Genomic DNA, 12,625 nt, shown 5'->3' on the forward strand with positions numbered 1-12,625 from the left:
TGGAGTCTTAAGATCCTAAATCTAGGGCTCAAAGCGATGTCAGACAACATCTAGTCCAACCACTTTATTTTACAGATGAGAAATCTACAGCCCAGAGGGTTTAAGTAACTTGTTCAAGGTCACATAGGTAGTACGTAGTAATGTCAGGATTCAAACACATACCCTCTGACTTCAGACATGGTAATGTTTCCATGGTACCACTTGGCCTTGGAAGTATAGTGGATATTCTTTCAATTATCATCCCCCTGATGATAATTGCTCGTATATCCTTGCTTGTATATAGCACATTTCCATTTAGCACCAGTTTCTGTAATGAGAGGGAGGTCTTTGAATTGTCCTCAGAGTTCTAGGGAACGTTTCCCTGCCAGGCCCAGGGCCTAGGCTGCAACTGAGGTATTATAGGCCAGAGCAGGAGAGTAGCAAACAAGGTAGAAACTTGTGGAAGTTTTCAGCCAGGAAAACCCTAATATGTGATATGAATACAACTATAAAATACCATTTATAGAAATAAACAGGGCTAAATAATTGAAGAAATCTTAAATGTTCATGTGTAGGTTGAGCCAACATAATAAAAATGATAGTTAATTTACTAATTCAGTGCCAATCAAACCATCGAAGGATTACTTTATAGAAGAAATACCAGGGGCAGCTAGGTGGCGCGGTGGATAGAGCACTGACCCTGAAGTCAGGAGGACCTGAGTTCAAATCCGGCCTCAGACCAAACATTTGACAATTACTAGCTATGTGAACCTGGGCAAGTCACTTAACCTCAATTGCCTTAAAAAAAAAAAAAGAGAGAGAGAGAGAGAAGAAGAAATACCAAGGAAATTCATTTGGAGGAATGAATTGAAAGTCAAAAATCTCAAGGAAATAATGAAACCCTAGTGTTTGGGACTAGAGTTACTAAATTTAAGAGTAGAAGCTGCACTTGCTGGGATATTCTCCTGAAGAAACAACACATGCTTGAACAAAACCCCTAAAACCTAAGTTATCTTTTGTTATAAATGATAAAAGTGATCTACGAACTAGATAAAGGAATTCTTATGAAACTCATGATCACTATCTCCTAGTTCAGGGGTAGGGAACTTGCAGCCTTGAGGCCACATGGCCCTCTACGTCCTCAAGTAAGATTCAGGCAAAGGGCTGCACTTGAGGACCTAGAGGGCCACATGTGGCCCCAAGGCCACAGGTTCCCCACCCCTGTCCTAGTTGGTCTCCTTACCTCATGTCCCCCACTTCTCCAATCTATTCTCCACCTAGCTGCTAAAGTAATATTCCTAAAGCAAAAGTCTAATCTCATCACTCCCCTATTTGGAAAGCTCCAGTAGCTTCCTATTGCCTGTAAGATAAAATGCAAATTCTTCTGTTAGGCAGTTTGAGTCCTTCACTGTCAGGCTCCATCTGACCTTTTCAGGATCTATTGTACCTTACTTTCCTTTATATACTTTGCCATCCGGCCTACTTCTTGACCTACTTCTTGATCTTCACTCTAGACATTCCATCACCCAAGTCTGTCCCTGGAATGCCTTCCCTCCTCATTTCTTAAAATCCCCACCTTCTAGTTTGAGTACCATTTCCTCCATGAGGCCTTTCCTGATTCCTCCAGCAGCTAGGACCTCTGCACACTGAAATTACCTTCTATTTACTTTCTATGTGTTTTGCACTTACTTATATGGGTACACGTTATTTCCCTTGATAGAATATAAATTCTTTGAGGATAGGGACTGTTTCAATTTTGTCTTTGATTTTAAAGCAAATACTAGTGCCTTTATTCAGAAGGAGAGAATCAGCTGGGCTAGGAAACAACTAGGGGTGTGGGACATAGCCTAGGGTGGGGAGAAATGAAAGCAAGGCTCCTGTGATGTGGGTTAGAGAGAGTAAGTACACAGGGAAGAGGAAGGGACCTTCACTGTTGTTGTTCATCCTTTTTCTTGAAGAAGAAAAATGACATCGGGAAAATGACGTCTTGACTTGCAAATGAATTGGATTTAAGTGAGGCAGAGCTGTGCTAAGTCATCAGCCTCACTCCTCCACAGTTGTCAGAATCCAGTGGCAAGACATAGGTTAAGATGACTGGCGATGGCCCCAGATGCAGTGAGATACCTTGGCCTTTTTAAGCTAAGGTCTTTCCCAGATCTTAGTTTGTCTGGGGCAATGGCCATTCAGGAATTAAAGGCGAGGTAAGAATTGAGACAAAAGATGGCCTAGTTTGCCATCACACAGGAGACATTCAAGAGTAGAGAAGACGGGCCAATTTGGCCATAGGCTGAATGAACATTATTAGACAAATCAAAGCTAATGAAGGTATATATATATATATGAAATATACACATATATATGTGTGTATATATGTATGTATATTTATGTATATATATATTTTTTTACCCAATTACATGTTAAAACAATTTTTTAACTTTTTTTTTAAATTTTGAGTTCCAAATTGTATCCCTCCCTCCTCCCTAAGATGGTAAGCAATCAGATATAGGTTATACATGTGCAATTCTGTGCAACATTTCCATATAAGTAATTTTGTACAAGAAGATTCTAATAAAAGAAAAAGAATGAAAGGAAGAAAGTGAAAAATAGCATGCTTCAGTCTGTATAATGAAGGCAGTTCTAAGTAACCTTATGGTATCCAGAAGAGAGAAAAGTTTCCTTTAAGGGGGAAGGAGATCTGGCTGCACAGGAGTGGTAGAGGGTGGCACAAAGACAGAACAGACAAATAAACCTGAAACTCATAACCAACACAAAAGTCACATTGTTTTCCTGAATCCTAGTTTCACATTCTTCACTACTCTGGTCTTGACTTGCCTCTTCCCTATAGCTCTGCTCTCCAATGACTTTTCCTGCCCCCAAAACTTTACTATCTGGGCTCTTTTCCTTCCTTTTTTCTTCTCATCCTTTCCAGTCACTTCCTTTCCCCCATTTGTACTGTTCACTACCCTTTTCCTGACCTACAGTTCCTCCCTTGTCCTGCTTGGCACTTTGTTGTCTCACAGCATGGTTGTTGTTTCTGTCTGACTGACAGGTCTGGCCCTTGATCGGCTGAATGTCCCAGACCCAGCTTGGATGGCAAGGCTGTCCTTGCCTCTTAACACCAATTACAGAGACAATGTCTTCTCTCCAGACTCCCCAGCTGCTAGCCAGGGTCGAGAAGTCACTGCCATGGAGGAGCCGAGAACCTTCCAGACATTTGGTAAATCTGCTGGTTCTGACATGAACTCGATGGGGAACCAGCTGGCCAGCACCTTCCTCTCAGAAATGAGCTCCCTGTTTGAGATGCTGCTGTCCCAAAACAGCAACGCCCCTGTGGCTGCTTCTGAGGTGCTGCAGCGCCTCTCAGCCTGTGGCAAGACTCTGGGATTAGACCTTGCTGGAGGTGGGGCCCTGGGCTCTGAAGCCATGGGTACAGGTGGAAAGAAAGGAACCAAGAGCAGGACTGGCAGCAGCAATAGCAGCAGGGGCCTGTGAGCCTAGACAGGGGCTCTCTGGCGGGAGGAACCTAAGCCACCCACCCCCGAGTCTGGGGGAGTATTGGCGTATTTCTGTGTTCAGGCCATACCTTAAGGCTTGTCGGGTTTGGTGCTAGGTGATGAGTCTGAGGCCTGGGTCCCATTGGTAGGTCCTGAAATCTCTAACCTCACCATGAAGGAACCTAACCTGAGGTAGACAGAAAACTCCTGGCTGACTCTACATCCTAAGCTGTTCCAAGGAAGGCACCAGGCCCATCTCCAGGATTGCCAGTGTCAGCAAGTGGACAAAGCAGACTTCTTTAAAGGAGGGCTCAGCCTACTGAAGGACTTGGCTGAAGAATGGGTGCTAGATTGAAACAGAGATTGGGTGTCTACCGGCAAAATACATACAGCAGGTAAAGAAACAGTCCCTAGAAGTAGAAATGCTTCAGAAATATCACCAGCAAGTGTGTGTGAATGGACGTTCTCATGAAAAACAATACCTGAGTTGCCCCTCATCTGATACAGACTGAGTCACCCCAGTATAGGGCCCTGAATTCTGGGTCTTCTTCAGTGTTAATTGGTCCATTGATAACATAGCATAAATTTCTGGTTGTCACCTCCCTTCAAACATAAAAAGCGGGGGAAGAATGAGTGTTCACTTTGCCCTTCCCCTCCAAAAAATCTTTGGCCAGCTTGGTCCAAGTTGATTTTGGGAAGTAAAGGGGGAGAATCTTGTGACTTGCCCCAAAGTGGTGTGTACCATTATGTACACATGCTTATATTGTCTATGCATTCACCAGAGCCTGACACTCCAATCAGCTGCCACTAAAGATCCCTTGTCTAGAGATGCCTTCTGCCTTCAGCCTGTTGGTCTTCCTTGATGTGGCATTTAAAGGGGCAATACTGATGTCTATATATAACAGGACACCTGAAATTAAACTCTTCTCACTTCAGGAGATGAGAAATAGCCAATAATTTGGGCTATTGCCAGCAGTGAACTTGCCTAAGCTTCACTCTGGAGACCTCTTAAAAATAAAATACTTCCAAAGCAACTTGGTTTAATGGATCTGTGAACTATCTTATCAGAAGCTGAGGCTGAGATTTAATATGTTGAAGATGACCTTAATTTGGATTGTTGGATGTTGGGAGGGGCCAGATCAAGAGCTCTATGATTAGGCAAAGAATTGGCCTCTGATGACACTTTATTTTCACAGTTCAGAATATTTATGTGCATGACTAAGTCATCCTTTCTCATATGTTGGATTTTAATCTTTGTCCAGTCTTCCAAAATCTAGCTCACTTCAGTCTCTATAGAGAAGACTGTGAAATCCCTTTTGATAGGAGGAAATCTGTCGAATGGTTACCTAGTAAAGCTTCCTTTGAAAAACCCAACCTTTGTGTCTTCTCTCTCCTCATTCTGCTTGACCTCTCTGTAGCCAGTGACATGGTTGACCACTCTCTCCTCCTTGCAATTCTCTTCTCTCTAGGTTCTGGAGACATCATTCTCTCCTGGTTCTCATCCTAGTGGTCCTATCTGGCTTCTCCTGTCTCCTCTGCTGGATCCTCTTCAAGATCATGACCTCTAACCATAGGTGTTCCTCAGGATTCTATCCTGGGACCTCTTCTCTTCTCCCTCTATACTACTTCACTTGATCATCTCATCAGCTCCCATGAATTTAATTACCATCTCTATGCTGATGATTCTCAAACTACATATCTTGGCCCAAACTCTCTGCTGATCTTCAACATCTCATTTCCAACTGCCTTTCAGACATCTTGAACTGGATGGCCAGTAGACATCTTAAACTCAAACTCAGTTCCCCCCTCTAAGCCCTCCTACCACCCCACAACTTCTCTATTACTGTAGAGGGTAACAGCATCCTCCCAGTCCCTTAGGCTTACAACTCAGAAGTCATCCTGGATTCCTCAGTCTCTCAGCCCCGCCCTCCCCATATCCCCATGCCATTGTCAAAGCCTGTCAGTATCACCTTTGCAACATCTCTCCAATATACCCCTTCTCTCCTCTGACACAGCCACAACTCTAAGGCAGGCCTTTGTCACCTCATGCCTGAATTATTGGAATAGCCTGATGGTGGGTCTGCCAGCCTCAAGTTTCTCTTCACTCCAATTCATCATTCAGCCACTAAAGGGATTTTCCTAAAGCACAGGTCCTATCATGCCACACCCCTCCTCAATAAACTCTAGTGGTTTCCTATCGCCTCCAGGATCAAATACAGAATGCTCTGTTTGGCATTCAAAGCCCTTCATAACTTAGTCCCCTCCTACCTTTCTGGTCTCTCCAACATGCGCTCTTTGATCCAGTGACACTGGCCTCCTGGCTGTTCCCCAAACAAGATACGCCATCTCTTGCCTCTGGGCATTTTCTTATCCCCTATGCCTGGAATGCTGTCCCTCCTCTGTTCCAACTATTGACATCTCTGGCTTCCTTTAAGTCCTAAAGTCCCACCTTCTACTGACAGCCTTCCCCAGCCTCTTCTAATTCTAGTACCTTCTCTCTGCCAATTATTTCCTAATTTATCCTGTACATAGCTTGCTTTGCATATATTTGTTTGCATGTCGTCTTCCCCATTAGATTGTCTCCCCCGTTAGATTGTAAGCTCCTTGAGAGCAGGGACTGTCTTTTTTCTCTTTTAGTACCCCCAGTGCTTAGCATGTGTCTGACACTTAGTAGGTACTTAACAAAAGATTATTGATCGTGTTGAACTAAAATTATATGTGAGTGTGTATGTGTGTGTGTGTGTGTGTGTGTAGGTCGGGGTGGAGAATCTACGGTCTTGAGGCCACATATGGCCCTCTAGGTCCTTGGGTGCAGCATTTTGACTGAGTCCAAGTTTTACAGAACAAATCCTTTTATTAAGGGGATTTGTTTTGTGAAGTTTGGATTCAGTCAAAGGGCCACACTTGAGGACCTAGAGGGCCACATGTCACCTTGAAGCTGTAGGTTTCCCACCCCTGAATAGAGAGGCACTATGTGTAGAGAAGTATAGAGAACTGGTCTGGGTGTCAGAAAGATCTAGGTTCAAATTCTGCCCCGACACATGTTGGCTATGTGACCTTGGGCAAATCACTTAATCTCTCTGTGCCCCCATACAACTTTCTAAGACTATAAATTGCAGATCAGGTCCTAATTTCCATTAGCAGAAGGAGTTTCTTCCCTGGGTCTTCCCTATCTTAATGAAATCATAGATTTAGTTGTTCCCTTCCCCCCCCCAAGATATAGAGAACCATGAAATAGCAAATCTTAAGACTCATCATTGTCCTAGAAATTTCCAGGCAGCTCAATTGCTTAATTCCATTAGCAGCATGCCCTCTGGATACGAGCCCTTCCTTTGTTCTTCCTCTTTGGGGATACAGAACTTATGATCAGAGAATGGTATAACCATTCTCCTAGTCAAGAGGAAGAAAGATAATTATGGTTTGCATATGTGAAGTGGTATTTTATGTTACAGATGAGAAACAAAAACTCTAAAACTTAGGTAGTTTCTCCAAAGAGGTTGTGCCTGGATGGGGTCTCAGGTCTTCTGAAGCTCAGCCCAGTGCTGGCATTAGATCATATTGTCTACTCAGCTGCATAGATTTCCTGTGTATAGGAGGCTCCCTGGGGGGGAGGGGATGGGTTGAGAGGTGACACATGGTGCTGGAGAACACAATGGCTGAATCATTCTAGCAGTAAGCTTTCTCACCTCTTCTCTGCCTCTGACCTCTTGTGGGCCACTAGAGCACAGCAAGCAAATGGGATGAGCTGTGTTTTTTAGGTGGCGTGGTGGATGGAGCACTGGCCCTGAGTCAGGAAGACCTGAGTTCAAATCCGGCCTTAGACATGTAACACTCTCTAGCTGTATGACCATAGGTAAGTCACTTAACTCCAATTTCCTAAAAAAAAAGAAAAATCTATCCTGTTGGGAATGGGGGGTAGAGGGACATAGGATACACACTCTGAGGAAAAGGAATAAGAATTTATATAGAACCTACTACTTGCCAGACACTATATTAAACGTTTTGGTTTTGTTTTTTTTTAACAAATATTATCTCTTTTAATCCTCACAACAACCCTGTGAGGAAAGAGCTGTTATTATCCCCATTTTACAGTTATGGAAACGGAGGCAAACAGGTTGAGTAACTTGCTCAGGTCACATAGCTAGTATCTGAGGCTAGTCAGGTCTTCCTGATTCCAGGTGCAGAGCTCTACCCACCTAGCCCCCTCCTCTCCCCTGTCTCATGGAAACATCTCTTATATTAACCCCCTTTTCTCCTAGAGGGAGAAAGTAGGCTGCAATGGGTCACAGAAAGGTAAAGATGTCACAGCTAAAATTCTGGACAATACTCCCTAAGATTCCACCAGGACAGCACTCATTCTCCTCTGGGATGGCAAGCCATATGTACTATTTATCGCTATTCAGCCATTACCAAGCACAGGCAGTACAATAGATGGCACCTGGAGCCAGCTAGAAGACTGGTAGGCAGTCATTCTTGTGACCAAATTTCAACTTGACAGCAATCTGTACATTATTAACCTCATTTCTACCCTCTCTCAACTAAAAGAACAGTCATTCATCCAACAAACATTGATTGAGCACTGGTTGTGTGCAAGGATGGGTGCCAAGCACCCGGAGGCACACAATGATGAATGAGCCACAGAGTTGGTGTTTTCATAGCTCCAAACTGTTTTCCACAATGGCTGGACCAATTTACAGCTCCACCAGCAGTGAACATTGTTGTTACCGTCCTCCTACAATCCAACAATGGCCCGTCATCTTTTTTCATCTTTGCCCATCCCATTAGATCATAAACTCCTTGCGGGCAGGGATTGTCTTCTGCCTCTTTTTTGTATTCCCAGCACTTAGCACAGTGCCTGGCACATGGTAGATGCTAATAAATGTTTACTGATTGATTGACGGATGGCTGTAAGGTATAACTTCACAGTGATGTCTCTCCATAGCCTCATGGGGAAACAAATTCAATGTAATGCCAAGTGTGACAAATGCCATGAGAAAGGCAAAAGTGTTCCAAGACATCATATGAATGATGGAAGATGAGCAGGATTTCAACCTAAAGAAATGTGGGTTAGAAGGGACTGAGGGAATGGTTTGGGCAAGGTCAAGGGTATGTCACAGGACATACGGGCCAGTTAATCATCCTTGGGTTCCTGAGAAAATCAAACCCCAAAGGAATTGGAAAGACAAAGGAAGTTCAATCATAAGGAATTAGGCAGGTGGGGCAGGGTTTATTTCATTTTATTTTGCTTTTTGGTGAGGCAATTGGGGTTAAGGGACTTGCCCAGGGTCACACAGCTAGTAAGTGTCACATGTCTGAAGCTGGATTTGAACTCAATGACTCTAATCCCAGAGCTCTATCCACTGCACTACCTAGCTGCCCCTGTTATTTTTTTACTGTTAAGTCTGGCGAGCTGTGGGCACATGGCAAATATAAGCCCAGATAAGGAAGCTAAGGCACAGGGGGCTAATTAAGTCAGCCAGACAACTGTCACCCAAAGTCCAGCCCAGGCTCTGCTGACCAGGCTGCTCTGCCCTATCCTTCCTTTCCAAGATCTGGTGATGAGTCATCAGATAATAGGGCTTTAATGCTAAAAGGTCTCTAGCTTGTCTGTGCTATCTACACCCATCTGGATGAAGGCAGCAGAAAGGGCACTGGATTTGGAGTCAGAAAAGATCTTCTGTTTCCAAGATTTACCAGCTGCATAATCATGAGTTAGTCATTTAACTCCTTAAGTCTCATTTAGATTGGGACAATATCCTGTAGTATCTACCTAGCGAAAATCAAATGAGATCATTGTAAGATATTTTAAGTAAAAAACTAAGTAAATTGTAAGCTTTGCAAACCTGAAGTACTACATAAATGTCAATCATTCCGGTCTCAATGATGTCTGTGATGCAGCCATGGGGGAGGGGCTGCAGCAGAGTCTATCCAATGATGATAACCCCACTCCCCAATGCAGCTGATATTCTGTGAGAAGACTTAGAAAAACTGCTGGGGAAGCTAAGCCATCAGAACCACAGGAAACTCTGGGAGACATTAGGTATGGGAGGACTACTGAGAGAGGTCTACAGTAAAGTTCAATGAAGGAGTGGACAGTCAAATGAACTTGAAGCAACACAGGAGTGTGAAAGAGGATTATTTTGACAATATATCCCAATCTTTTTTTTTTCCTGAAACCCCTTGTGAACTTGCAAAATGTTCTCTATTTAGATATCAATCAGTTCAGCCATCTATATACATTCATACTCCTTTGATTTTTACCTAAATATGTTTCATTAAACACAGATGAATATCATTAAAAAGAAAAGTTATTATTAAAATCATTAATTTGGGCTGTTAACAAAAAATAAGGAAGTCAATGGAACAAGGTTGATGCATTCCTTTCTAAGCGTTCCCTTTGGAACAATATCTAGTCATGTGACTTACTGTCTAATAGAAAGATTTGAGCTATGAAGGTTGGGCTGCCCTCTCTCTTCTGCCCCCATTCATCTCCCATTCACATTCAAAGGGGACGAAGTGATAAGAAAATCTAGTTTTCGTTTTAATTGGCTGATTTTATTAAATATTAGAGATTTTAATGTTATATAATGTCCCAAGTGAGGCTATGGAAAAACCATACTGTCTTGCTCATAGAACTCACACTCAGTCTTCTACTTTCCATGGGAAAATAAAGAGATTCTTCAAGGTCTTCACAGAAGGATCTGATTGGGCAGCACCAACTCCTTCGGGCCCAAGGCTGTGTCCAGTGTCAGTGAAGGATTCCCACAGCTTCCATCTTTGGGACTGAAGTGATTGTCATGGGTCTAAACAGATACGTTCAGGGAACAGCTCTGATTGGAAATCCTCTTTCAAACCAAAAAAACACAAGCCAAACAAGTGAATCCTTTGGGACTGGAAAAGATTCTATATACATTACTTTGCTAAGCTCTGAAACCAGTTGGTGGGAATCACTCCCAATTCTCTATAGTGAACTTCAAACCAGCCCATAGCAGAGAATGCTATCCCATTTTATATATATATATATATCTGTTTTGCTTTTTGGTGAGGCGACTGGGGTTAAGTGACTTGCCCACGGTCACACAGCTATTAAGTGTTAAGTGTCTGAGACTGGATTTGAACTCAGGTCTTCCTGACTCCAAGGCCAGAGCTTTATCCACTGCACCACCTAGCTGCCCCATATTTTCTATTTTTGTTGCTATCCCCTCAAACCACTCCAAAGTTTATCCTCTTGGAGGCTCCTCCATAACCATATTCTTACCTTATCCAAATCCTAGTTTTACTAGATGCATCTCAAAAGGGTATGGACTCGGGGGTTCTGTCACACTAGATGCTACAGGGCTGGATCCCAGATGATCATTTCTGCCAAGAAGTCCAAGGCTTCCTGTGCTCCAAGCATGGGGAAGGTGGGTAGCCCCATTCAGGGCTGTATCCAGAGTACAGACAGAAGGGCTAGAGAAGGACCTTAAACCTTTAAGTGCTGGATTATTATGCCCCAAAGCTGTGAGGAAGAGAGATAGGAACTATCATTCAATGAATAGGATCTTGGGGTTTTTTTTTAAATTTGTGTTTTTTGAGAGGTGGTGTGGCACAGTGGATGGGGCCTCAGAGGCAGGAATACCTGGGTTGAAGATCTGCTTCTGACATACATGGTTGTGTAACTCTTGGTACTATAAACAACTTTCTAAGACTACAAAATTGCAAAAAAAGATTCATAGCATCATATATTTGGGGCTAGAAAGGACCTTAGAGGCCACTAAATCCAACATCCTCATTTTACAGATGAAGAAACTGAGGTTCAGCAAGGTATAACCTTGCTGTCCAAGGTAACACCACTGGTAAGTGCCTGAGGCAGGACTCAAACTAAGGTCTTCTGACTTCAAGCCTAGTGCTCTGGCCACTATAACACCTAATGTGTGGGATCTTAAGAAACACAACACAGATTTGCTTCCCCCAGCATACCAATTCTAACCCAATCCTCCTGACATCGATGACATGCTACTCCATAATTCTCCACTGCATTCAATGAAGGAAGATACAGGGTGTAACAGCAAGTCCTAACACAGTGACCAGGTCTTTCCACCATGGACTGGAACACTAGAGCAGCTGACTGCTGGTAATATAGTAGAAAGATTACTGGACTAGCATCAGAAGATCAGTATTCTAGTCCCAACTCTGTCATTGACTAAGTAAGTGACCTTAGGCCTACAACCTACAGGATCCTCTGTGTGAAAAATGGGATGATTCCTTGTAGGGATTATAGGAATCATGTGAACTATGGCAACATATGGAAAACTTGCAATACTACCAAAGTGTGAGGTATAAAATAAAATAGTAAAAAAAAAAATTGACATAAAGAAGGAACTACCAGTGGCCACTATCTTCTCCATCACCAGGGATGACGATCTATTTAGGCCTTTGTATAGGGGTAGCTATTTCTGGGAAAGGGGAAAAAATCTGTCATTCTGACCATGCCACGTGGGCTGGATCCTTTAAGGACCTATGGGTGAGGCATGCAGAGGGACTGGGGTTGAATGTACCTTCTAGCTGTGCTGATAAGAGCATCTTCAGCCTCTCCTGAGCTGGCTCATTCCCCAGAGCAGCAGACTGCTGGTAATATCTCATGGCTTCTCCTAGGTTCTTCTGGACTCCAAGGCCCTTTTCGTAGCAAATCCCCATGTGGTACTTGCTTTGAGAATCCTGAAAAAGACACACATACACACACATGCTGGATCATAGGTGCAGGACATATTAAAGCAGAAGAAAACAAAGGGTTTGGGAGTCAGCAATCTTCACCCATGTTGTATAAAGTAAGAACCGAGACCCAGCACTGACAGCACCTACGCACACCAATGAACCATCACCACAAAAAGAAATCTGAGGTTATCCAGGAGAATTTGAGATCACAGCCAGCCTAGCCCAAAGAAGAGAGAGCCAGAGGTTACCCAGAGAGGCACCGAATGTATGGACTGTGGAGCTTTCCTCACCAGGAACTATGCTTACTGAACATAGAAGTGAATGAAGGATAAAGCAGCCAACCTGAATCACGGGAAATCTGGAGAACAAAGTTAGCCAGTTACATTTATTGTGATAGGGAATGAACTGAATACCCACAGATTAGGGATGAACATTCTAAAAACCTTGTGTGTGTGTAT

At 43.3% G+C, this 12,625-nt stretch overlaps 2 protein-coding genes across 3 annotated transcripts in view; one reads left to right on the forward strand and one right to left on the reverse strand.

The window, feature by feature from the left end:
- PCDH12 (protocadherin 12) overlaps positions 1-4,847 on the forward strand; it is a 14,839-nt gene extending 9,992 nt beyond the window's left edge. Inside the window, exon 4 of the mRNA XM_027841749.1 lies at positions 3,029-4,847. Within this exon, the coding sequence (XP_027697550.1) occupies positions 3,029-3,471 (443 nt within the window). The 3' untranslated portion in view covers positions 3,472-4,847. The remainder of the gene's footprint in view (positions 1-3,028) is intronic.
- Positions 4,848-10,006: 5,159 nt separating this feature from the next.
- DELE1 (DAP3 binding cell death enhancer 1) overlaps positions 10,007-12,625 on the reverse strand; it is a 12,483-nt gene continuing 9,864 nt past the window's right edge. For both annotated transcript variants that reach the window (XM_027841982.1, XM_027841983.1), the window contains exons 11-13: positions 12,011-12,170; positions 10,732-10,971; positions 10,007-10,318 (exon numbers count right to left, since the gene is read on the reverse strand). In XM_027841982.1, the coding sequence (XP_027697783.1) occupies positions 10,733-10,971; positions 12,011-12,170 (399 nt within the window). In that variant the 3' untranslated portion in view covers positions 10,007-10,318; position 10,732. The remainder of the gene's footprint in view (positions 10,319-10,731; positions 10,972-12,010; positions 12,171-12,625) is intronic.

Source organism: Vombatus ursinus, unplaced genomic scaffold, assembly GCF_900497805.2.
Source record: "Vombatus ursinus unplaced genomic scaffold, bare-nosed wombat genome assembly UNPS02014863.1, whole genome shotgun sequence".
In the NCBI taxonomy this organism is placed as follows: Eukaryota; Metazoa; Chordata; class Mammalia; order Diprotodontia; family Vombatidae; genus Vombatus; species Vombatus ursinus.